The sequence below is a fragment of the Equus quagga genome, chromosome 6, assembly GCF_021613505.1.
Source record: "Equus quagga isolate Etosha38 chromosome 6, UCLA_HA_Equagga_1.0, whole genome shotgun sequence".
NCBI lineage: Eukaryota > Metazoa > Chordata > Mammalia > Perissodactyla > Equidae > Equus > Equus quagga.
Window position 1 is genome coordinate 130559238 of NC_060272.1, and position 25278 is coordinate 130584515.

The 25278-nt window shown below is 45.5% G+C and overlaps 2 protein-coding genes across 2 annotated transcripts; one reads left to right on the plus strand and one right to left on the minus strand.

Moving 5' to 3' along the window:
• Positions 1-217: 217 nt before the first annotated feature.
• On the minus strand, positions 218-11760 carry BAG1 (BAG cochaperone 1). The gene is made up of 8 exons (XM_046663909.1): positions 11686-11760; positions 11073-11577; positions 9565-9693; positions 7682-7764; positions 6056-6169; positions 4006-4113; positions 2867-2929; positions 218-2327 (listed from the first exon to the last, which is right to left on the minus strand). Exons 1-8 carry the CDS (start codon positions 11758-11760, stop codon positions 2238-2240), a joined length of 1167 nt encoding a protein of 388 aa, XP_046519865.1. The 3' UTR covers positions 218-2237.
• A 15-nt stretch (positions 11761-11775) lies between these two features.
• CHMP5 (charged multivesicular body protein 5) lies at positions 11776-23602 on the plus strand. The gene is made up of 8 exons (XM_046663817.1): positions 11776-11929; positions 12768-12872; positions 14263-14309; positions 15905-15998; positions 16131-16202; positions 19454-19562; positions 21044-21156; positions 22903-23602. Exons 1-8 carry the CDS (start codon positions 11861-11863, stop codon positions 22951-22953), a joined length of 660 nt encoding a protein of 219 aa, XP_046519773.1. The 5' UTR covers positions 11776-11860; the 3' UTR covers positions 22954-23602.
• Positions 23603-25278: the final 1676 nt, after the last annotated feature.

The window sequence follows — 25278 nt, forward strand, 5'->3', positions numbered from 1 at the left end:
GAGCTCCAGCGGCCAAGTGCAGCCGTGGGAACTGCACTCTCAACATGTGGATCCAACACTCAGTCATCCTCCAAATATTTATTAAGCACCTACTATAAACCAGACAACGTGCCGAAATATGCTGTTAAGACAAAGAGGCTCCTTAACCGAGGGACGTACAGTCTACTGTTAAAGGCAGATAGTAATCAAAAAATCCCATAAATAAATCATCACAGACTATGACAAATGCTGTTTATCATACAGAAAAGAAAAGTCATGGCAAGCTGTAAAAGGACGTCACCTGGGGGCTTGATACCTTCTCAGACAGACGGCAGGTGAGGCTTCTCCATGGAAGAGATATCTGAGTTAAGTTCTGAAGACTGAATATGAGTCGTCCAGGACAGGGGGGTGGGGGGCTGTCCAAGCAGAGGAACCATGTGTGCAAAGACCCCAGGTCAGGAGAGAGTACAGAGCATCTGAGGACCCAAACCAAGACCCGAGTGGCTGACAGCAGAGAGCAAACAGGAGAGCGGCTGGAGAGGAGATGTGAGGAGTGCAGGGCAAGGACACTGGCCTTGATCCTAAGAGGAATGCGGAACCACGGGAGCTTTCTAAGCAGGGGACCGACACCGTAAGATTTGTACTTCATGATCACTCAGCATGCTGGGTGGAGAATGAATTGGAGAGAGCCAGAGAGGAAGTGGAAAGACCAACTTGTGAGATAAATAGAGGGAGAGGGATAGAGAAAATGAGAGTGAGCAACCCCCTGTCAGTTGGGCGGCAGTAGAGATGAAGAGCAAAAACTGCCCATCTTTATGTCCTGGCCTTGCCACTGACTCTAGAACCTCGAGCAAATTCCCTAAGCTCTCTCAGTTTCCTTCTCTCTAAAATGGGGTAGTATCTGTCTACCTCCTAGGTTGTGTGATTATTAAATGACTAATATACCTAAAGACCTTAGACCAGCATGTGGCACACAGTAACCTCTCATTAATTGTGGCCCGAGGCCACATAGCTACTATACAAAAACAGATGAATACTGAACTGCTCTGATTACAGTTGGGGGTGGGCTGGGCCCCGAGCCTCGGCTACTTGTCCACCCCTCCCGCCACCTTATCCTTACTCCCACCCACGCAGCCCTAAATTCCTTGGATTTCAGTGTCTGTCTGCCAAATAAGGTCGGCCTCAAAGTGGCCTCTTGGGAGCCTGTCTCCTGGGCACTGTGGAAAAAAATGGGGTGAGAAGAGCTGAGCCGTTTAAAGAGTTCTAGCACACAGGGCCACTCTCAACTTTGTTAAACATAAGCTACGACGAGAAACACCACTTTATCTATCCAAAAAGAAGTTTAAACACTCTTCTGCTTGCTGATGTGTATATAAACTGTTTTCTGGATTTTTTAAAAAATAACAGTGGGGGTAGGAGGCAGGCCACAAAATGCAGAACAGCCTTGAAGGAAATAGGCTCTCAGGAGGGTATGGCTGACAGAAACGCCTCTGAAGGAACTCCTGGGAGGTTTATGGTTCCCTTCCTCACCCACCGGCTTTCCTCACCCTGGCTCCCCTCTCTGCCCCTCCGAAGCCATGGTTCTGACTTGGTTTCAAGCAGAGACTCAGACGACACTGGGTTCTAACCTTCTAGAGATTTGCCTGGGGACAAGGAAGTCTAGGCATTAACCACAGGCCCCACCCCAGGAATGGCCCCTGAGATCTCACAGCCTGTGGCTGGGCAGGGTCACTGGAAGAGGAGAACGGGGTCTGTGAACCGACCACCGAGTCCCAAAACTAGGTCACAACAAGGGAGACTTGGACTACCTGTGCGTCAAACACCTGCTCTGAGCCATTCCCAACACTCCTGACCAGATGCAACACGTCTACAGGACTATGGGACCACAGGGCAAAAAGGCCTCATGTATCTGAAGACTGGGGTGGCCCATAAACTTGCAGCTACCCCAGGACAAATGAGAGCTCTCACTACCCAAAGCAAGCACCCAAAGGTCAGAAGAGCCGGGAAGACTTGGGAGGCAAGGCTCTCCAGACAAGGCGGGAGAGCACGGCCACAGAGACAGGAGAGAAGACAGACAGGAGCTGTACTTAAGATTATAAGACAATACTCGTTCATTGAGAGCAGGCGAAGGAGAAGGAAAAGTGGCAACCAGCCAGTTGTCCCCAGCAGCCCTGGAGAAGTCAGGTAACTTCTGCTCCGGGCAGGGCAGAGCTGGTGGCGCTGTTCTTCAGGGCAGCACAGGCTCTCGCCGCCTCACCTCACTCGGCCAGGGCCAAGTTTGTGGACTGCAGCCGCTCCGTCTCCTGGCAGATGTTCTGCTCCACCGTGTCACACTCAGCGAGGAATGCCTACAAGACAAACGCAGGGCAGTGAGGGTCCATACAGGGCTGGCCAGGCCCGGCCCACACAAGGCTCTTGGCTCGGCCATTCTGGGGAACCCCTGGGTGACTGACCCAGGGTGAAACAGGCTGTGCAGGGACGAAGGTGGCCTGGGCTCCAAAGTGAGGAGAGGGAGGTAGAGGGAAGCACAGGACCAGGGTTTGTGACAATGCTCTAAGGCCAACAACCCCCAAAAGGGTGGTGAGGACAGGAAGCCTTGCCCCTGCGACTGCACAATTTCAGCGGGCACTGCACGCACGAACGGTGCCTCCTGGAGCTGTGTAGCGTGTCAGCCCTGTCTGCTCTCCAGAGAGCCTCCTTCCCAGTTAGCTTAAATTCAAATATGATTACAGCGACACGAAACGCGCTCTTATGCTCCGGGTTCATGCTGAGAAATAACCAAAAAATGCCCAGACCACACACCACACGTCTACTCTACCCTACTTTGAACAGACACACACACACACCTCTCAGCACATGGCGCTTCGTAATGCTCTGCCACACTCACCTGAACCCTCTTCACTAGGCCCTTCCTTTTCAGTCTACTGTCCTTGAAATTTTCTGGCAGAATCTGTGGAAGATTAAATTGATACATAAATAATCCTCAGTGAAAATGACATAAGAACACGTCAGAAATATCCACAGTGGGGGCTGGCCTGGTGGCACAGTGGTTAAGTGCACACGTTCCACTTTGGCGGCCTGGGGTCCGCAGGTTTGGATCCTGGGTGCGGACACGGCACCTCTTAGCAAGCCATGCTGTGGTAGGCGTCCCACATAAAAAGTAGAGAAAGATGGGCACGGATGTTAGCTCAGGGCCAGTCTTCCTCAGCAAAAAGAGGAGGATTGGCAGATGTTAGCTCAGGGCTGATCTTCCTCAAAAAAAAAAAGAAATACCCACAGTACACTAAACAGGTCACAGGTCACCAATGTGAATGAGACATGCATGTTCAGGAAGCATTTCCTGGGGTCTGGACCATACATGGCCCTTCCCATGGCTCTCACATCTACAAACGCTCCCTCTGTTCTCAGCGTCTGGGTCATAGAAACCAATCTGTAACTCAGACTTTGTCCTTTCACTGTTTACTATGTATGGATACCATGTCCTGGCCAGATGATGAGCTCACTGTGGCAGGAAAACACCTTCTGCTTCTTCTTTACAAACCCCCTCATCCCCCTAGAATCCCAAGCCAAGTGGTTCACCCTCAAGAATGAGGCATCAGGCTACAGATGTCATTACCATCAACTGTAACAGGGAACGTGGCATCAGTGACTCCCAACAGGCTCACGAGAGCAGGGTCTGACTGAATTACGTACAGGTAAGGAGCTCAGTGGAATACCAGTCGTCTGAGCATCAGGAAAGTGAAACCCTGTGTCCCTCTGACCATGACACCATGGAGCATGTGGGTCCCGGCTTCACAAGGATTAGATGCTACTAGCATGCACAAATAAAAATGACACAAGCCCTCTCTTGGTGTGGTGTGAGGCCTAGAAATCAGGAACTGCTGTATCTTTCTGTGTATTCCCCGAGGCCCTGGCATGCAGTAGGCACTCAATACTCTCAGGCAAGAAGAGTGCCTTAGTGAAATAGTGAAACTGACGAAATGCAGTCTAAGGAAACTAGTTCTGCTCAGCTGACTCCTTACTTACCAGTGTGTCAATCTCCTCCAAGATCTTCATAAACTGCTCAGTTGTGGCTTTTACTTTCCTATCAAGTCTGCAGAGAGCTTCAGCTTGCAAATCCTTAGCCAGAAAACCCTGTGGAGGAATAATACATTACTGCAAGGGTTCATTGAGGACGATGGAAAGCTCCAAGCCACGGCACTGATAAAGCAGCCACAACCACAGTCCACGTTTCCCCAAGAGGCTGGTCCAGACCTCAGAACCATAATTTCATCTTCTGGAAAAAAACAGAAAAGCTGGCCTGGGCCATCCCAAGCACTGTGACAGGCTGCAGGCCACTCTCTCTCATGTGGCCTACTGGAGCTGCAAATGCCTCCTGAGGCCTGGCTCTGGTGAAGCCCCAGGCCCCAGTGTCTACCCACACACAAGAGGCAGGCATTAAGAGCACAGGGTTTAGAGTCTGATAGGCCTGGGCTCGTATTCCAACTGCCATGGACTGACCTGTGCTCTTGAGCAACTGACTGAACCTATCTGCGCCCCAGTGTCCTCATCTTTAAAATGGCGCTTATGATACCCACACCCCAGAGGGCTACTGTGAGGACAAAGGGGAATCTATGTGGACCCTCAATATAATTCTCGACACAAATGTGCTAACAAATGGCAGCACCTGCATTATTCTTATTAAATTGTCTTGCTGTATATTCACACTGCATGGCCTAATGACCAGGTAGCTGGTGACAACAGGTGGACAGCAGGGATCTTTGAGGGCGTGTATCAAAGCTGAGAGCTACAAATGCAGGTCTGACAACATGGAGAAAACATTAGCCAGCAATTCCAATTCAAAGAATTCATTCTCATAAAACAATCAGAAATGGTCAAAAATGATCTATGTCCAAGGAGAGTCAAAGAAGCATTATGCATAATGGTAAAATAATGTTAGGTGAGGAAGAGAGAATTGGTTAGGTCACTAGGATACATTCATATATAATAAAATATTATGCAAGTTTTAAAAACTATGATCATTTTTAATGACATAAGAAAATGTTCTATTTTTTAATCCAATAAAAGAATAAGTTACAAAGTGTATATAGAATTAAATCAGCTATTTTTAAGATGAAAAAATAGATTCAAGTCTTTAGCAATGGTTATCTCTGAGTCAGGGCCTTACAGGTAATTTTTATTTTCCCTATTAGTGCCCACATGTTTATTTAAAAGTTATGTACAATCAGGGGCTGGCCCCGTGGCCGAGTGGTTAAGTTCGCGCGCTCCGCTGCAGGCGGCCCAGTGTTTCGTTGGTTCGAATCCTGGGCGCGGACATGGCACTGCTCATCAGACCACGCTGAGGCAGCGTCCCACATGCCACAACTAGAAGAACCCACAACGAAGAATACACAACTATGTACCGGGGGGGCTTTGGGGAGAAAAAGGAAAAAATAAAATCTTTAAAAAAAAAAAAAAAAGTTATGTACAATCAGCATGTATTACTTTTATAATGAAAACACATCCATTAATCTTATAAAATGAGAGTGTCAAAAAGAAATACGTGTTTTGAGGCTGTTCCTAATCCTTACCTGGGTTTCAGTACCCCATCTCTAATATGAGGAATTGAATAGGATGACTCCTCACTAAGATCATACTCAACTTGGACCTTCTATGAATCTACAAAATGTTCTTTGCCTTGCCACACACACTGTAACAGACTAGGCTGCGAGAAGCTAACTATTCTATTTCAGACATATGTGATCCTAGCACAGCAGGTGCTCTCCTAGGAGCACAAATGGTCACTGGCTGGGCTTTGAAAATAACAATGACGATACGCTTACAAAGCACTTGGTATGTGTCAGGCTCAAACTATTATTTAATCCTCACAACAACCCTCAGAGGGAGGTGCTGTCATCATCCCCTTTTTACAGATGAGGACCTTAGACCAAAGCAAGCTTACCCACAGTAACAGAAAGGGCAGAGCCAGGATCTGCACCCAGGAGTATGACTACAGAGGCTGCCCTCGTCACCGCTCATTCCTATCTCCACAAAGTTCTCAGAGAAGGGAGAAAGTCAAAGGCCGCTGAGAGATTACCTGCTGGATTCCGGTAAGCTCCTTGTTCAACTCTTCCAGTTGGTCAGCTATCTTCTCCACAGACCTCTCCAGATCTTTCAACTTCTTTAGTTCAACCTCTTCCTCTGGACTGTTCTAAAATGAAGTGAATAATCACCAAGAACAGTAGCCTCTGTCAGGACCACAATTGAGCTAAACGACTGAGAAAAAATAGTTTTAACTCTCCTGCTTCTTCGAAACCAAGTCAGAAGGTTATACATTAAGGTTTTCTATCTACAAAGTCTCTAGGCTAGAGAGAAGGTATTAGGGAGACATTCTGGCGAGGGCCCTGACAGCTCGGGTTCAGAGAATGGAGCAATCCAAGTTCCAGATTCAACCTCAGCCTGGGGCTGACCATCTACAGACCCCAGACTGAAGCCTGGAGGGTAAACACATTACAGTGGACATCTGTGAGGAGGCCAGACTGGCGAGACAGGTGGGATTCTACTATTCCTTTAAATGGAATTCCTAAATGTCACCCACCAACTGAGCTCTCCTCTGAATATGATGGTGTTGATGATGAATACTTTTATCATTCCTTCTATGCCAGGTACTATCTGAAGCGCTTGACCTGTATTACTGTTTTAAGTACCCAGGGAGGGAGGTACTGTTTTAGATGATGAAATTGATGGTACTGTAAAGTAAACTAAGGTCACACAGCCCAAAAGAGGTGGAGCTGAGCCTTAAATCAGACTTGGCTCCACAAACCCCAGGACAGCTCCAACTGGAGTCCTATAGCTTCTTCAAACTCAACTCTTGGGTTCTGCTCACTGCCCATCACCATTATCCCTGATCCTTGAGCAAGAAATTGAGAATATTTCCTCCTTCTCTCACCTAAACAACTGGTAGACAGGGCCAGCAGCTTCCCACTTTTACACTATCCCAGAATGTTCACATTTTTCTTTGTGGCCAAATCTTGAGCGCCAGTCTCCTGGCAGTTCCAACTCTGGACTAGATTTTCTTCGCCTCCACTTTGCTAATCTCGGCCCTCTCTCCACTCTGAATCAGCCACCTCGCTCCAAGTAAGGGAACTTCATATGACCAACAATTCCACTGTGTCACAATGCAGGACCAGCCATGGCCCTCTCTCGTCACCCAGGGGCTACTGTCCTCACCTGTCACCAACCGGCTCTTTTTCTCCCTCAGTTCTTTAGTCTGAACTTTTCTTTCCAGCCAAAGAGGGTTTTCCCTTGTGGGAGATTTTAGTAAAAAGGGGGAGTTAAACGGAGAGAGACTCCTGAAACTTGCACAGAGTACTGATTTTTAAAATCTACAGGTTTATTTTAACAAAATGCTCTCTTGCAAATTCCCCTCCAAGTGAGTAAGGGCTGTCTCGGGCATCATTTTAACCAGACTAAGATTCCATCACTGACACGTTATGCAAGCAACACTACCGCTCCTTATTCCCAGAGCAGAAGCCCTAAGGAACAGGAGACGGCATCTGAGAACAAAACTGGCAACTCCATCCAACAAACAGACTCCATCTGTTTACAGGCAGCTACTTCACCAGTGCAGAAACTGGGTCTCCAATCTGACCTTCTAAACAGAAATACGTATAAAAGACCTTACTCAGTGATCTGAGGTATTCTGGTAGAAAAAGCAATTTACCTTTTTCCCAATTAACATAACCCGGCAACCATTTTGTATTCCAAGTGCTGACAACGGCGTCTCCATTTCTTTCAGAGATTTTCCTGAAAAGATAAGAAAGTCATGCCAACTTGTAAGAACTGCACAATAATGAAAATAGATTTCAGCAAGGGTACAGGAAATAGACAAGCGTGTTCACTAATGAAAAGAGAAACTGGTATAAGCTTTTTAGAAGACGTCTTTTTTTTTTTTTTCCCGCTTCTTCTTCCCAAATCCCCCAGTACATAGTTGCATATTTTAGTTGTGGGACCTTCTAGTTGTGGCATGTGGGATGCCACCTCAGCGTGGCCTGACGAGCAGTGCCATGTCCGCACCCAGGATCCGAAGTGGCGAAACCCTGTGCTGCTAGAGCAAAGCGCGCGAACTTAACCACTCGGGCACAGGACCGGCCCCCTAGAAGATGTCTTGAGCAGTAATTCCACACCAGATATCTATCCTAAACAAGTAACTGGACATGTGACTATATATAACTGTTATACAGTAATTTTCAGGGCAAGCTTATTCAGTATAGTGAGAAACTGGAAAGAGCCAAAAGTTCAGGAACAGGGGACTGATTAAATATACATCAGTACAAGAGACTGTAGGCATTAAAGCCCATTTTTTCAGGAAACTTTAATGCCACAGTAAATGTTGATGACCCAGCGTTACAAGAAAAAATGTTATAAAAACTGTATACCTAGTTTTATCAACTAAAAAACAAAACAAAACACACAAACAGGAACCCATACTTCTGGATGCCAGGAAAAACAAAAAAGGCTGGACAGAAATATACTGAAATGCTATGAGGGGTTTTACCCAGGAGAATATTTCCTTCTTTACGCTTTCCTCTATTCTGAAACATGGATTTCTACTGCTGTTATAATTTTTAAGTGAAATTTTTTAAAAAGAAAAGACAAGGAATTGCACTATAAAGTATAAATAAAAATGCTTCCCATCACTAAATTCTTTATGACTGGCACCAAACAGGATAAATCTGGCCCCACAAGATACCAAAATAATGGCTTCCCACGGGAATGGGAAGACAAGGATGAGGGGGTAGAGAGAAGGTGGGTCCCAGCAGAAACCAGCATCATCCACTGGGCCTGCCCCATCCAGGCCCCTGGTAAGTCTGTTCAACACCTTCTGTGCCAGCACTATGCCAACATGGGACACACAGCAGTCTCTCTGCCCTCATCCAGTCTGTTATTCTAACAGAGAAATCAGATGTTCAGCAACCATGAAAACAATTATTTAACAGTAATTTCAACACAAGTTATGCAGCAGTGGTAAGGAGTGCCATATGAACATTCAATGGAAAGAGGATCTAAGGCAAGACTGCCCATACGCCTCATCAGAAATGGTAAGATTTCTGCCTCCCTCACGAGACTTCCACGCTCACACCTGTCCAAATGTTTGAAAGTGTCCAGTACATAGTAGACCCCCAATAAACAGTTGTTGAAGGAATGAATGAATAAACAAGCAAATGAAAACTGTCCCAGTTTGAAAACTGGGAGTTACCGTTAGGTAAGGTTAAAGTGGTTTTAACCTTTTTTTTTTTTTTTTTTTTGAGGCAGATTAGCCATGAGCTAACTACTGTCAATCTTCCTCTTTTTGCTGAGGGAGACTGGCCCTGGGCTAAGTTCCACGCCCATCTTCCTCTATTATTATACGTGGGATGCCTACCACAGCATGGCTTTTGCCTAGCCGTGCCATGTCCACAGCCGGGATCTGAACCAGCGAGCCCCGGGCCGCCGGGGGGCAGAACATGCAAACTTAACCACTGCGCCACCGGGCTGGCCCCAGTTAAGTGGTTTTAAACAGGCCCTTTAGCCATAATGGCCCAAAGCTAGAAGAGAAATGCCTACCCTTAAATATGAGTTTTTGAAAAGGCAGCGGGACCCCCGTGGCCTCTTCCACAACCTGGGCCAGGTCTTGAACAATTGGTTCGCTACAGCCCTCTTGTGGGGTAACATGTAGGTCATGCTTCTCATTGCCTGGGGAGAGAGAAAAGTGTTCGATGAAGAAAACTCTTTCACATAAACCAGTATAGGCTGACTATTTATTTACCCAGCCTTCAAGGCCCAGTTCATACACCACCTACTCCAAACAACCTGTCCTCCCCCCACGCCGCCCAGCTCTCCTCTGGTGACCTGCTCAAGGATTTTTGTTTCCTCTATTAAAATAACTAACAATATTAGGGATATCAGCTAACATTTTAAGCACTTAACACCCATAAGCGGCTGACTAGGCTAATTTCATGCATTATCTTACCTAAATCTCAGAACAATCCCTCAAAATAGGTACTACCTATTATTACCCATTTCGCAGATAAGCAAACTGAGTTCAGTCCAGTCAAGACCTGCCTATGGAGACCCAAGTGGGGAGTCAGAACTTGACCTCAGATCTATCTGATTTGAAAGTCAAGGCGTTTCATCACAAGCCATCTGCCTCCCGTGGCGTGACTGCCCTATACTCTGCACTGTCCTAGTCTTGTTTCCTTTGCAGTAATGAGCAAGGGTCTGGTTTTCCTCCAAGTAGCTCCCACTGGGCACAGCAGGGCACATCCATGGTTGGTGCTCAGGAAATAGACAAATGAGTGAATAAACTTAAACAGCAGAAAATTCCTTTTTGGAGCAGAGGTGCCAATTCTTTTCCAGATATGCGGACAGTAAGGAGGTAGCCTGTGTCCAGCGCATTATGCCAAGCCTTGAGCTCGCTCAATAGCCACATGAAGTCAGCGGAACAGTTGTTACCAACTCTGCTTCACGAGAGGAAACCAGATGCCTGGAAAGGAGACATCCCAAGGTCACCCCAAACTGCAGGATCTAGAATCCCGGTCATCAGATTCCGGGGCCCTGGGTCTCCCTTAGTTGGTCCTGAGGAAACCTCATGGACTCAGCTCCCCGGTGAACTGGCTTTGTTTAGTTTTGTGTCAGCTCCAACAGGAGGCAGCCCCAAAGGGAGCGCAGAGTGTACGCCTGGACGCAGGGACCACTCAAACCGCGGACACGAGTTCAGACTCGGCACACACGGACGTGTCCAGACACAGAGCAGTCACACACTAAGTGACCAAACACAAGCCTGACACGAAGACCCACAATCACTGCGCAGGCACACAGTAACCCATGCAATCAGGACCCCGACGGCAGGCTCGGACATGGAAGACCAAACAAACGGCCTGAGACGAAATACACCGGCCTCGTGGAGAGGTGTGCTGCCCCAAGACCCGCACAGAAGCCGGCACCGCGGACACAGGCAGGACCCCACACCTTCGGACGCCGGGACAAACACGAGGACACGTGGCCAAACGCGCCAACCCCGCCGGACCTTCGCAGCCCGGCATTGAACCCACAGGCCGCCCGCCCGCGCTCACTGTGGGTGACGGTCACGCTGAGCCCGGCTGCCGCCATTTCCTCGCTCCGGGCCTCCTCTTCGCTCGGGGTCACCTCTTCGCTCTGGGCCACCTCTTCACCCCGGGCCGAGCGAGGCTGCACTTTCTTCTTCACCCGCGGCCTGCGAGCGCCGGCGGCGGCGCCCCTGGTGGATCCGGCATGCCCGCCGGCCGCGCTCCGGATCGATGACCGACAGGGAGGCGGACCGCGCTCGGCCGGCGGCACCGACTGGCGCGGCTCCCGGCCCGACCGAGGGGCGCGCCGCCGGGGGTCCAGCCGCTCCCGGTCTCCTCGCGATCTCCGCGCGCCACCGCGCTCCGCCAGACCCGCGCTTGTTGGCAACCCAGCGGTGGGAGCTGAGCGCGGCGCCTGACACCCGCGTCCGGCCACTTCCCCGCCCTTCCCCGCCCCGGCACCTCCTCCCGCCGGCCCGCCCAGCCGGCCCCTTCCCTCGGAGCAGGCCCGCTTCCGCCCCGCTCTATTCCGCTAAAGCCGTCTCGGCCCCACCCACTCACCGAGGCCCCACCTTGCTCATCTGAAGCCACGCCCATTCCCTGAGCCGGGCCACGCCCCCTGCTGTCTCTCCGTGCCCACCTCCAACCTGCGGGAGCTCCCCTGACCGGAAGGCTGAGCCGCAAACCCGGAAGAAGGATCGGGAAATAGGCACATTGCGCTTGCGCAGGATGGGGCCGGAAGTCAAGGCGGAGGTGATTGTGCTTCCGTTTCTGGTTTTGCTCCGGTGTTTGGGTGTTCTTCGCGGCCCTCCAAGATGAACCGATTCTTCGGGAAAGCGAAACCCAAGGCTCCGCCGCCCAGCCTGACTGACTGCATTGGCACGGTGGGCACTAGACCGCGCATAACTGGGCTCAGGGCCTCTGACGCCCCGACCCCGCCCACCTCCGGCTCCCGGCGCCCGCTCCACCTCGTTCCCGGTCCGGGCCCACTCACCTCGGGTCTCTCCACTCCACCTTCGTTCTTGTGCCCCAAGTCATCTCTGACGCCACAGACCAGGGACCCTAACCCATCACTGCCTCGCCCTACTTATACCCAACCCAATGCCCCCTGCGGCGTCCACTTGCTTTTTTTGTCCCCTCACCCCGACCAGCCATAGGCCCACACTCCCTTCCTACCTCGTCCGGTCCGACCCCTTACCCTCTTTCATCCCTCACCCCTCTCCCACGTCACGACCCTCAGCTTGAGATCCTAGGTTTCTACCGCAATCCTGGATCTCAGTAATACAGAATTCAGAGCTCTGGCCCCTAATTGTAAGCCATCACCTGCTACCTAAGCGAATAGCATTAGATCTGCAGCCCTAACGGGGTCCACTGCACACTGGCCCGTTTCACACACCTCCTGGTTAAGCCCCCAGCCTGACTAATCTCCAGTTCGAGGGAAATCTCAGCTTAGCCCAGTGATTCTCAAATTATTCTTCTGCCCAAACACACTTGAAGGGGACCCTGGAATATCAGAATGGGGGGGGGGGAGTAGAACTTATAAAAGCCCCCCAGTGTTTCTGACTGGGAATCTTCCTCCCTGTTGGGAACCACTGTTTTCCTCTCTTCACCATATGCTCTTCTTTATTTTTCTCTTCTTCCTCTGTATTTCTTCCTCTCCTGCCCCTTCTCGTGTTAGTGTCTTGCAATAACTACCCCTGCTTTTGATATTTTCCCCTCAAGGTGGACAGCAGGGCAGAATCCATTGACAAGAAGATTTCCCGACTGGATGCGGAGCTAGTGAAGTATAAGGATCAAATCAAGAAGATGAGAGAGGGTCCTGCCAAGGTAAGGTAGGCGGCAGCTGCAGAAGGTGCTGTGACAGCCTAACTTGAGCACCTGTGGAAGCAGGGCCTGGTGGTGGGGGCCAGTGAGGGATACAGGAGAGGTGCTCACAGTCTGGTAAGGCGAAAACCTGGGTGAGGGTGCATCCTTCTGGGAGGAGAGTTTGCAGCCAGATTCAGGAGGGAGGCTGGGGTTTGACCTGGTGGAGAGAAGATGCTGATCACATGTCCGGAAGCATGTGTGTGGGAATTAGCATATTATACTGAGAAGGTGGCAATCTAGAAAGGAGGGCTGGGCCATGCTCAGAAAGAGTGAGTTGCCAGGCTGGTCAGGTTAGGTAGGTATAATAGACCGGTTGAGGATTGGCATGTGGGAAAAAGTACTGAAGTAGGCGCCTGGAGACCAGTGTTCTATTAATAACACTGTTACTACCTACTAGCTGTGACCTTGATAAAGTCAATTTCTTATTTTCATCTTCTGTTAGGTAGAAACATAGAGTACCATATTTAAGTGCATGGACTGTGGATATAAAAGTACCTTGTTTTTTCTCATCTCCATAACTTATTGACCTTTTGAGCTAGGGCAAGTTACTTAGCATTGCTGAACCCCAGTTTTCCCATCTGTAAAATGGGGATCATATCTCCTTTATAGTGTGAGCATTAAATGAGTTGTTTGTGTGAACTACATAGCACTGTGTCTAGTACTTAGAAACATTCAGTACATGTTAGGTATTGTTATCACTGTGAAGTAACAATATCTGCTTTTCCTTCTTCATTGGAGGAGACAAATAAAGTGATTTGTGGAACAGTGTAGAAAGGGAAGCGACAAGAAGCTTTTCCCAGCCATCTTAGTTGGATGGCATGGAATGCAGAAAGGTCATTGGGGAGGTGAAATCCTAAATCATGGTGGTAGTAGTGAGACTGGTGTGGAGGCATCAGTGTGAAAGTGAGTTCTAAAAATCAGGAACTAGGTGGCTGTGTGTGAAGAGACACCAGAGAGAGGAAAGGTAAGGTTGATGCAAAGGTTCTCAACCTAGAGAAGTGAGAGATGGGTGGGGTCGTTGTTGGTCATCTCCGACATGAGAGCAGGTTGAGGCATTTGGGCCTGTTAGGTTTGAGTGGATAGCAGGTGTCCGAGGTGGGAATCTCCCTGAAGCAACTGGATATACAGAATTGGCACTGGTGGGGCTGTGGGTGGATGTAAAGTGCACTCATCTCTGTCTGCTGAGCTGAGGCGTAAAGACTGTGCTCAGGAGGTGGACAGTTGGGGAGTACTATGTCTGCTACTTTGGAGAAGAGACTAAGTAGGTATGTGAGTTTGGGGATGTGGGAGATTTCTTTTACCGGATGTGTATTTTCCACTTCTTTTCATTAAAATCTGTTTTTCTCCCTAGAATATGGTCAAGCAGAAAGCCTTGCGGGTTTTAAAGCAAAAGCGGATGTAAGTTATAAGTGTAATCCCCTTTCCTCTAGCAGGTTTAACCAAAAGGGAGGTGGTCTTCCATTCCTTCAGGTTTTCATACCACATTATAAGCATTCTTGATTCTTGATACCTGGGTTTTTCTCCCCTCGTGCTCAGCGCCATCTGCTGCAGCACTGTCCGTCTAAATAGAGCTTTGTGCTGTGATGGGAGATGTTCTCTATCTGTGTTGTCCAGTACAGTAGCTATTGGCCACACGTGGCTGTTGATACTTGAAATGTGGCTAGTGTGACTAAGGAACTGGTTTTAATTTTATTTGATTTTAAGAACTAAAGTAGCCATAAGTGGCTAGAGCTTCTGTATTGGATTGCCCAGCTTGATAGGGTGTGGTCCTCCCGTTATTTATCTAATTAGAGTGTGCCTTTTTTATTTTTGTTTGTTTGTCTTTAAAATTGGGAATCTTAAATATTTGTTCCCTCCCACCAAAAGATTTAGGGGTCCTTAGTTTGTTTAGGTGGCTGTATCCCACTGTTTGAGCAGAAGCCAGATTGTGTCTTTGGTGTTTACCCCTGTGGGCTGTCCAGCTGGTGAGACCCTCTGCAGGGTTGTAGAGGTCAGACATAATCAGCTAATAAGGAACCAGAAAGGTGGTTGATATCTCTATTTCTATTTATAAAATGACTTTTTATAACACATCAGATACCATCTTACTCCTTTTAGATTAGACAAAATCGGAAAAAGAAATTCTAATGCCTAGAGTGGTGAGAGTGTGGTAAAACTGTTAGCTCTTTAATTGGTAGCTTTGCAATTTTTAAGTAACTTTTTTCAAAATAAAAGGATACATGTGCATTGTAGAAATTTGGAAGAAAACGAATGGCATGTATATAGGTTATCCTTTTCCACTTAATGTCATATCATGAGCATTTCTCTGTCCTTTCAAATATTCTTTGGAAACTTTATACTTTTCAGTGGGGTTATAATATTCCATCACCATTTGCCTGCACCATGAATTGACCGTTTTTCTTCTGGTTGGATAGTTAGATGGTTTCCAAATATTATATAAAGACTATAGTGACATATGTCTTTGAGGTAGTATTATAAGTTGATATAAAACTCTCTATTAAAAAAACATATTTTGAGGTCCAGCCATTATATTAGGTTGGATGGATTACCTAATTGTGGATACAGGATTAATAAAGTATAATACCTGTCCTCAAGGAGTCCAGTCTACTGGAAAAACACTTCCACTATATGTATGAGGAGCCTTAAAAATAGCCTTGCCCTTTGCCCCAAAAATTCCACTTCTGGGAAGTTAGCGTAGGAAATTATCTAAAATATTATAAAGACATATTTATTAAGACTTTGTAGCAACAGAAAAGAGCAAATGCTATAATGTTAACTGGAAAATAGTATTGTAGCTAAAATACGTATAAAGGAGAAAGACTGGAGGGATACATCAACTGACGTTTGTATTAGAGTGATTAAATTGTTTTTTGCCGATTTTTCTGTGTATTTTTTTAAACTTTTTTTTAAGAAAATTCTCCTGCTCAGAGATACTTTCCTCCTGAGGATTTCTGTCTGGCTCACATTTACTGTTGTTAATTGACTCTCAAAAGGTATGAGCAGCAGCGGGACAATCTCGCCCAACAGTCATTTAACATGGAGCAAGCCAATTACACCATCCAGTCTCTGAAGGACACCAAGACCACGGTACTCCCGGAGCACCTTCTCCCATGATTTTGTTTGATTTCTGTACCTTGTGCTCTTTGCCCATGGTTTTTAAGAGACAGTTTAACCAACTTGGCTTCTTAAGACATTGTGTTTTCTCTTACCTTTTTTTAGGTTGATGCTATGAAACTGGGAGTAAAGGAAATGAAGAAAGCATACAAACAAGTGAAGATCGACCAGATCGAGGTGAGATGTGTATGGATTTCTTTAAGAACATGCACCAGTTTCTGAGAGAATCCAGATGGCTGTGTTTGTGATGGGAAGAACGCAGAAGAGGGATGGATCTTGGGCCTGGCATTCACTAGTAGAGTAACTTTGGGAAGGGGTACAAAGGTCTCATCTTCCTTTTTGTTAACACAAGGATCGTAATACACGTACGGTTATTGTGAGGATGAAGTAAATGAACTGGTGTATCTGAATGCAAAATGCCTGGCACATAATAAGACCCCAATAAATAAGCTTCCAGTTTCCTGTTACTTCTAATGCACTTGATGTTTCGTCCTCTGTTCCCTCAGTTGTAAAATAGTGACACTGCTCCCATTTCCCGGGAGTGTCACAAGTGTTAAATGAGAACATAAACATACAGTGCTTAACACAGTTCCTGGCATAGAGTTGAGGTAGTATTATAAGTTGATATAAAACTCTCTATTAAAAAAACATATTTTGAGGTCCAGCCATTATATTAGGTTGGATGGATTACCTAATTGTGGATACAGGATTAATAAAGTATAATACCTGTCCTCCAGGAGTTTTCTGGTAATTCTCTTTAGATTTTTAATAATAATGTCATTAGGTCCTTAAAATTGGCTTGTCTTTTGAGCTCATGGTTTGGCAGAGGTGGGGTGAGCCCTGAGAGCCTGGCTCCTCTCACCTCTGTCAGGTGAACAGCCCGATGGAAGCAGGGGTGGCAGAGGGAGTGCGTGGTGACTGGCCAGAGGAGAGGCTTTTCTGGATGAGTGACAGTGCTCCTTACCTCTACCCTCTGAGCAGAATGTGTCTTTCAATGAGGGCAGGGGGTCGATTTGTTCACTGTTGCATCCCCAGCGCCCTGAACAATGCCTGGCCCTGGTTGGTGCTCAGAAAGTGGTGGTTGCTGTTCAAATGGTGAGAGGCTATTAAAGGAGATAAAGCAGTTCTTTCTGATTCAAGCCGTATTTGTTGGTTGAGTACTTACTGTGTACTGGCATGGTACTGCCTCTGCAGGGGTAAAAATGCCATCAGGTATTCTCAGGTAGAACCGGTCTGTAGTCTAAAGCGAAGGCCTTCCTGCCATCTTGGGTTTTGGGGGGGCACCCCTCCTTACACTGCCCAAAGCCATCTCTAATCCTCCTTCCAGTCTCTGCTTACAAGGAGTTGAGCCAAGTGATGTCTTCCAGGAGATTTACTGAGAAAAATGTTCTGTGCGTGCTTGTCTTTTTACAATACTATATGATAATAAAATATTATTTTCTGCGTTTAGGGTTCCTTGTGTTTTAATGAGAGCTATTTAATAGACAAAATAGAAACTCTGATCTTTCTGGTTTTTTGTATGTCTCTGCATCTTTCACCTGTGGTGGTCTGTCTGTCTCCCCGCCTCATTATCCTTTTCCTCTCCCCTAAGAGATTTGCCCCACGACAGGTGGAGAACCCCTTTCTCTCTCACTCTTTTGGGGAGGGGGTCTTTGGTTGGCCTATATATTTTGAATTTCATTTTTCTTCCTAAAATGTTTTAGTTGTAAAACATTTTCATTGTTTTATAGCTCTCATTGTAAGATTTGCGTCTGTGTGTGCCCGTTCCTCTGTTTCCGTCCTTTCTGTTCTTCAGTGTCTGCACGTCAAGTCTAGTGCTTGTGTTTGTTTATATTGCCTTTGTTTTTCCAGACTGGAACCTGCTAATTCTGTGTGAGGATTTTTTTCCTGTGTCTATCCCACAGTCTATTGCTAGGAATCCCATTCATAGATGACTTGGGGAGACTTATCTTGATATGTAATAGCATAGTATAAGCTTAACTTGAGTAGTGTATGTTATTTTCACTCTCTATAAATTATTGTTTCAGCCTGTGCTTCTCTGTATAGCAGAATGTTACATGTGTGCAGTGTGGTAGTTTGGCAGTTGGAAATGCAGAAAAGCAAAGTATTTCCTTTTTTAAAAAATATTTTTCTCCTTTTTACTTTCTACCCTTTATATGAAAAAACAAACCTCTGATTTGGGGTCCTGGAAGGAATTTTCACATGTTTTGCATTGCTGTAGAAATTCTGAAGGATAGGTGCTGCTAATTTGGACCTTCTGCATTATCAACACTAGTCTGTTCCCCCATGTAGAATTTTCGGTGTGTGAAGAAGAGCATATTGTTCGGCACATTCTTAACACAGTAGAAGATAGATGGTATTAAATGCTTAGTGTTTAAAAAATCTTATGGCAATAAATCCTTGCAATAACCCTATGAGGTATGGCTATTAATAATCCCATTTTACAGATGAGGAAGTTAAGGCTTAGTTAAGACTTGTCGTTGAGTAATGGCAAAATTTGAGCTTGGGTATGTCTGACTCCAGAGTCTTCTCTCCTAACCGTTGTACTAACTGCCTTTCACTATGCCATACCACTTTTCAGATTGGCTTTGCATTCTTTCTGGCCTTGTGGTAGTCTCCCAGTTAAGTCCAAGCAGATCATTCACAGATGATTTGTGCCCTCCGTCAGTTTTTTCACCAGCCTAGTCTCAGATATCAAGCCTATCCTGATGCCTACTCTGTTTCTCCCTCTAGGGTGGGCCCAGTGGAACTTTTTGTACCACCAATTGTTTCCACTCCTACCTCCTTTCCCTGCAAGTGTAGTCAGTCTTTGGCTGACTCAAGAAGAATAATTTGCTTCTCTCAATTACCTCCTTTTCTCCATTAACTAGGAAAATGTTGATAATGTAGACGTTGCCCGATTTAATGTTTCAAGTTAAACTTTCTGTAACAACAGAGAGCTGATGGGCATGTAGCAATAGGACTTTGGATTTCCATGAAGCACCTTAAATTTAAATGCAAGATCACCAATTCTACTTTTCTTTATTTTTGAGTTTACATTTTTACCACCGAAAATAGGAGGAGGATTACGTGGGTTCATGGCATTCACAGTTATTGTTAGGGGAAATCTTCAGGCTTGTGATTTTTAACCAATTCTTTAAGCTTTCTTTCTTACACTTCTAATTAGAAGGGACATTGAGGAGTTACTCGAACCCGTCCTTTAGAGGAGTACCTGCTCAGTTGTTGACTAAAAACAGTCACTAGCCAAGGGCTGGGGTAAAAGAGGGGAACTAACAGCATTGGGGAACCGATTATGTGCTCAGCATTTTATATACGTCATCTCTTTAAAAACCGCTCATTTGTAAGATTCAGAGGAGAGAGTAGGGGCAGGAGGTAGTTAGAGAAAAATGGTAAGAAATGATTCAAAATCCTGTCTTGTATTTCTATAGGATTTACAAGACCAGCTAGAGGATATGATGGAAGATGCAAATGAAATCCAAGAGGCACTGAGTCGTAGTTATGGCACCCCAGAATTAGATGAAGATGACCTAGAAGCAGGTAAGTTATGGGAAAAGCCATGCATAATAGCTTTAGAGTCTGAAAGGAGCAGCTGCCTGGGAGCTTTCCCCAAATGCTAGAGAAAATTCCCGTGGAGGTTCCTGGAGAGTTAGTTTATACAGTCTCTGGGCGAAGAGCTCGTGAGGCAGCCACGTCAGGCTTGCTTACTCCCCCAACGACTGTGGGACAAAGAGGCTCTGAAGGAAGGTCCAGGGCGGCCTCTGCTGACCTGGTGCCTGCTCTCTGGACTGCCTTCCCTGCCTTTTCCTTCGATCTTGTTCTCCCTGTTTTGCTACTTGGAGTCCTCACGCTCAGAACAACAAAGCAGATCGAGACAGGGGTTGGCAGATACTTGGTGTGCATCTACTATATGCCAGGCACTGTGTTAGGTGCTGGGGATTCAGCACTGAAGAAAACAGATACGATCCCTGCGTTCATGAAACTTCTCTAGCAGGGGTAAGAAACTGCTTGTTTTAAGTAATTAATTACAGGAGCACAAACTGTTGGGAAGAAGTATGGGGTGCCATGGAGCACGTAGCCGGGCACTCTAACCTAGTTGGGAGTGGGGGACAGGCATGGAACCTGAAAGATGAGAAGAGGTTAGCAGGGTCAAATGGGAGAGGTTGTTGAGTGGCCTCAGAGAGGAATCTAGAAGCTATTGCTGCAGTCCATTTAAGAGATGATGGTGGCTGAGACTAAGGTTGTGGTAGCAGAAACAGAGAGAAGTGAACAGTTTGAAGAAATTTTAGGAGGGTGAATGACAAGACAATAATTGGATGTGGAGGGAGAAGGAGGTGTCAGGGATGTCTGTCAATTTCTCATATGAGTAGCTGGGTAGATGGCAGAACCACCTCACTCTGAATTCTCTGTCACATGATAATCCCTGTCACATTACTGCTGCTACTTTCTCTCTGCATGTTCTGTATTTGCCTAGAACCTTTTTTCCCCCCATTCATTTCTTTATTTTCTTATTTTCCATCTCTAGAATTTCCCCTGATGAGTCTCTACCTGCTATTGTCATTCCTCCGATCACTTTTGATTCACTTTACTGTTGACTTATGTTTAAACCCTGATTTCATGTAATGGTCACTCGGTATACAGCAATCTTCTGCCTTCTTTCACTACCTTCTTTCAAGTTCATCAATAAATGAGAGGATTTTTTACATTTTTTATTATCAGGATTTTCTAGTTTGGATTGACTGACTGATAACTAGAGTCTTCTGAAGACTAGGGCCTTGTAAGCCTGTGGGGAATGGTTGTTTTGTTTCTTGAATTTTTATTCTGCTTTTTCATAGATTTTACCACATCTATTCCCTAGAAAATTTCTTATAATGATAATCTTTTATTTTGAAAATAGAAATTAATAGTCCCGTTCCCTTTGTTTTTAAATTTTCGTCTTCTTATAAGTAATTTGGCTTTCTTAACATTAGCTGCCAGTTTCCTTGGTGACGTATTTTTAAATGTTGACTATTCACTCTCAGAGTTGGACGCCCTGGGCGATGAGCTTCTGGCCGATGAGGACAGTTCTTACCTGGATGAAGCAGCATCTGCACCTGCAATTCCAGAAGGTGTTCCCACTGACACAAAGAATAAGGTGGAAGCTTCTTCTGTTTATATTTTCTGTGAAATTGTAAAGGTTTTATGTTTGATCACCAGTCTGGGAATTTAAAACGTAGTCTTAAGTTAGTACAAGCAAAGACTGTCTCGGTCATTGTTTTGGGAACCCTTAAAAACTCAATTTTCCTGCGTTGGATTATGGACAGGCTGTGTAAATAGTGCCAGGGAAGCCTAGGAATGTTCTTATATGATGACAATTTGTGTAATATACATAATTACCCTTGTTGTGAGCTTGCACTGAGTTCCATTTACAGGTTTTAGACATTTTCTGGGAAAGCGTCAGCAACACTTGCATGAACTGTGCTAGGCAGGAGTATAAAAGAAAGGTCTACTCTCCAGACCCAGTGGTTCATTAGGGGTGGATTTTTCTAAACTAGGGATTAATAATTTAAGTATAAAACTTAATGTGGAAAGATTCTAATTCAACAAGGTAAAAGAATCAGGACACTTGGGTTTACGTCTCTGCCACTAACTAACCGTGAGACCTTGGCAAATCACTTAGCTGTTTCGAAGTTTTCTGTTCCTTCCATCTGTAAAGTGGAGATAATGATAATTATCTCACATAATTGTTGTGTAGCTCAGATTAGGTCTTGTATGTAAAAGAGCTTTGTGAACTTAAAGCCTTGTCCAAGGCTATCTGGTTGTCATTATAAAAAGAGAAGATTTCACTTCTAATGAAATCCTGTTCACTCCATCTTAGTTCCTGTGTCATTTTTTCTCTTGCCACTGGACATTGACAGCCCTGCTATTTGCCTTATCTCCCAGCATGCACATCAAGTATGCACAATGTGGTTGACAGAAACCTTGAGTGAGAGCCAGTCTCAGCTCTACCTTTATTCACTGTATGACTTTGAGCAAATTAGAAATTCATGTCTTCTCTCTGAACCTCATCAGTTTTCCCACCTTTAAAATGTAGGGAGCGAATGTGGGGAGTAGGTAATTTCTCAGGTCCCTTTTAGCTGATTCCTCTGAATGTACGTCTTCCCCTCCTGTGCCACTCTCTTCTGCCTGGAGCCTAGAGAGGTCTTACCTCTCTCTGTTGCCCACCCCACCCCACCCCCATATCTCTGGCCACTTCACAGTTCAAGGGATATAGGTTGCTTTTTCTCAGCACACCTGAAATAATTTTTATTAATACTACCGTAGCTCACCTTTTGAATTCCCTGAAACATCTTTGTTATTTCCACTTCTAGAAGGTCACAGATTCCTGAGTTAAATGTGCTGTTGGGATGTGGGTTCTTAATTGATAGTGGTGTCAGCACCTCTAAGTTTATAGTACAGTATCATGTGGAAGTGGCTGCCCGAACTAGGGCACTGCTCCTTCAGAGATTTGGGAGGCTATGAAAGGTAATTGTTCACTCTACGGATCAGAGTGAAAATGCGAATCTGGAGGCAAGGACTAACTCCTCAGCCTTTCCTCCTGGACCCTCCCAGCCCCTTTTCCCCTTTCCAGGTGTACACCTGAGTTTTTCTTTCTCTCTGACTGTTCCTTTGCCCTGCAAGGGCTCTCCCCTTTTGATCCCCTCCAGTCCTTTTCCTGGTTCATCACTTCCCCTTTTGCCTTTCATAAAAAAATCTCATTCTCATCTTCCAAGTGGGATTTTTGGTTTTCATTGATTAAACACTTAGAGATAAGTTTTGACCACTAAATATTTATAATCTTTTTTTTTTTTTTTTTATCATTTGAAAAATAGTGGCACTAAACATTGCTTCCTTTTCACAGGATGGAGTCCTGGTGGATGAATTCGGATTGCCACAGATCCCCGCTTCATAGACTTGCATCATTCAAGGACATCATGTAAAATAAACACGTATTCTGGGACTAGGAATATTTATCTTTCCAAATTTACCATAACAGATTAAGGTTTCTTTCCTTTCTTCAAAGGAAAAGTTAATTACATTGCTCTTTTATTGTTTTCCGTTAAAAGACTCATTGCTTGGGGGATACTTTCCTTGTACTAAATTTGTATACCTTTTCTCTTAGGAAAGACTAACTTACCTAAAAGTATCAGTGGGTATGTGTGACTTCATTCCATAAGAATAGTTCAAAATAAAACCAAGGAAATGGGAGTCCTTAAATTCTATGACAGTGTAAGTCCACAACCTCGAATTGACCTGATAGATTAATAAGACAAAGATGAGATTATTGGGACTGTCATATTATGATTCAAAACCATTTTCTATTGTGGTATTATAGGTCGGTTAAAGTGATGGCCTTTTTTGCTGAGTTTTGTTGTGTCTTGTGAGTGAATCATTACAGTGTCTGGTATTGGAATGGAATTAGCACTACTGTATCATGAGTGGATATTTTGATTCTGTGATTCCCTCAGTATTACAGCCTGACTTGTAATCAATAATGAATATTTCTTGATATTTAATGTATAGGACATTTATTTATACTCAATAAATATTTTTCAAAAGGATCCAATTTTACTACTATCACTTCAGCCTAAAACCACCACTACAGAAATCAAATTTAACGAGTAGCATTGTGGTATAGAGGAAAGAGCAAGGAACGATGCAGGCTCGGGCCCTGGGTCTGCCATCTAATAACTACTGAGTAGCCTACTCGCTTCTCTAAACTTCCATTGCCTTATTAGTAAAACCGTGCTTACCTCCCAAGGCTTTTGTGAGGAATAATTGGGGTAATTGTCATGAGTGCTTTGTTAACTGCAACATGCTCTTCTCATATGAGGGATTATTAACAGTGAAAAAGCAGGGCCTTCATTCTTTGCTTGGGAGGCACCTGGAGTACTGCAGCAAGTCCAAATTCCAGCCTGATCGTCCCCTCCTTACTCAGTGTCTCACCAGCAGCATCCCTTCCTCCAGCCTCGCTGGGTGCCTCAGTGCCACATGCACCAGCCTTTCATGTGTCAGCAAATCAATAAACATTTGTTGAACACCAGTTCTGTAGAGTCTCTATATCAGCCCAAGGGATACCGAGAACAATCACAATTGTCTAGTTATAGGTGGGAATGAGGCAAGTGTGTAACCCTCTCTCACCCCAACTGACGTCACCCTCCCAAGAAGCCTTCCAGTGGGAGCAAACATCATACTAGTCCTCATTACCTTCTTGAAACCTTGCTTGGCTTCCCTACAAGTTCTCACTCAGCCCTTTAAATATTTCTTCCATTATACTTCCAATCTTGAACTTCTTCTCACCTTTCATTCTCTCCTTGAGATGTCTCACACTCATCACTTTCACTATTACTTATGCGTAATGACTCAAGGGAACTGTCAGTAGCCTGGACTTCTTATTCTTTTAAAGATTTTATTTTTCCTTTTTCTCCCCAAAGCTCCCCGCTACATAGTTGTATGTTTTTAGTTGTGGGTCCTTCTAGTTGTGGCATGCGGGATACTGCCTTAGCATGGCTTGATGAGCAGTGCCATGTCTGTGCCCAGGATCCGAACCGGGGAAACCCTGGGCCATCGAAGCGGAGCACGTGAACTTAACCACTCAGCCACGGGGCGGCCCTGAGACCTATTATTCTTATTTTTAATTCTGGGCATTCCCAATTAAATGTCCCATCATTACCTAAAATCCATCATCCAAATTAAGCTCCTTATCTTGGGGTTCACTGTGAGCAAAGGTTCCTGCCTTGTTTCTTACCTTGCCAATGTTATCAGTGACTCATATATTGCCAATTTTAATGGGCGACGTTCACTCCTCGAGCTGGACCTCTAGTGCATCGGACACCAGTGAGGAATCATTCCACCAGAATCTCTACTTCCTTGGCTTTTGTGACAATACTCTCTGGTTCCCCTGTTCCTCTGACTATTCCAAGACTGCTTTCTGAAATCCTGCTCTCTCCAACCCTGTAGTATTAGTGTTCCTCGGGATTCTAGCCTTTATCCACCATACTTCTTTCTCTGCTCACTTACGCTTAGTGATCTCAGCTATTCTCATGGCTTTAATTGCTTGTAAATCTATACTTCCCTGATCTTGCCCCTGAGTTTCAGAATCCTGTTTATATCCAGCTGTTTGCCTAACAAATACTTGACATTCAAATGGCCAAGACAACCACTGCCTTCCCCCCGACCTGAATCTCCTCCTCCTCTTTCCCTGCCTCAGCTAATAGAACCTTTATCCTCCATCATT

Bases quoted from the DNA above. Each gene is read 5' to 3' on its own strand.
- CHMP5 (XM_046663817.1), top strand. From the start codon at position 11,861: ATGAACCGATTCTTCGGGAAAGCGAAACCCAAGGCTCCGCCGCCCAGC. The intron at 14,310-15,904 runs GTAAGTTATAAG...GACTCTCAAAAG, and splicing joins GTTTTAAAGCAAAAGCGGAT to GTATGAGCAGCAGCGGGACA. The intron at 19,563-21,043 runs GTAAGTTATGGG...ATTCACTCTCAG, and splicing joins TGAAGATGACCTAGAAGCAG to AGTTGGACGCCCTGGGCGAT.
- BAG1 (XM_046663909.1), bottom strand. From the start codon at position 11,760: ATGTGCCTATTTCCCGATCCTTCTTCCGGGTTTGCGGCTCAGCCTTCC. The intron at 11,578-11,685 runs GTGGGCACGGAG...AGACGGCTTTAG, and splicing joins GGAGCTCCCGCAGGTTGGAG to CGGAATAGAGCGGGGCGGAA. The intron at 4,114-6,055 runs GTAATCTCTCAG...ATTCCTCCACAG, and splicing joins AGCTTACCGGAATCCAGCAG to GGTTTTCTGGCTAAGGATTT.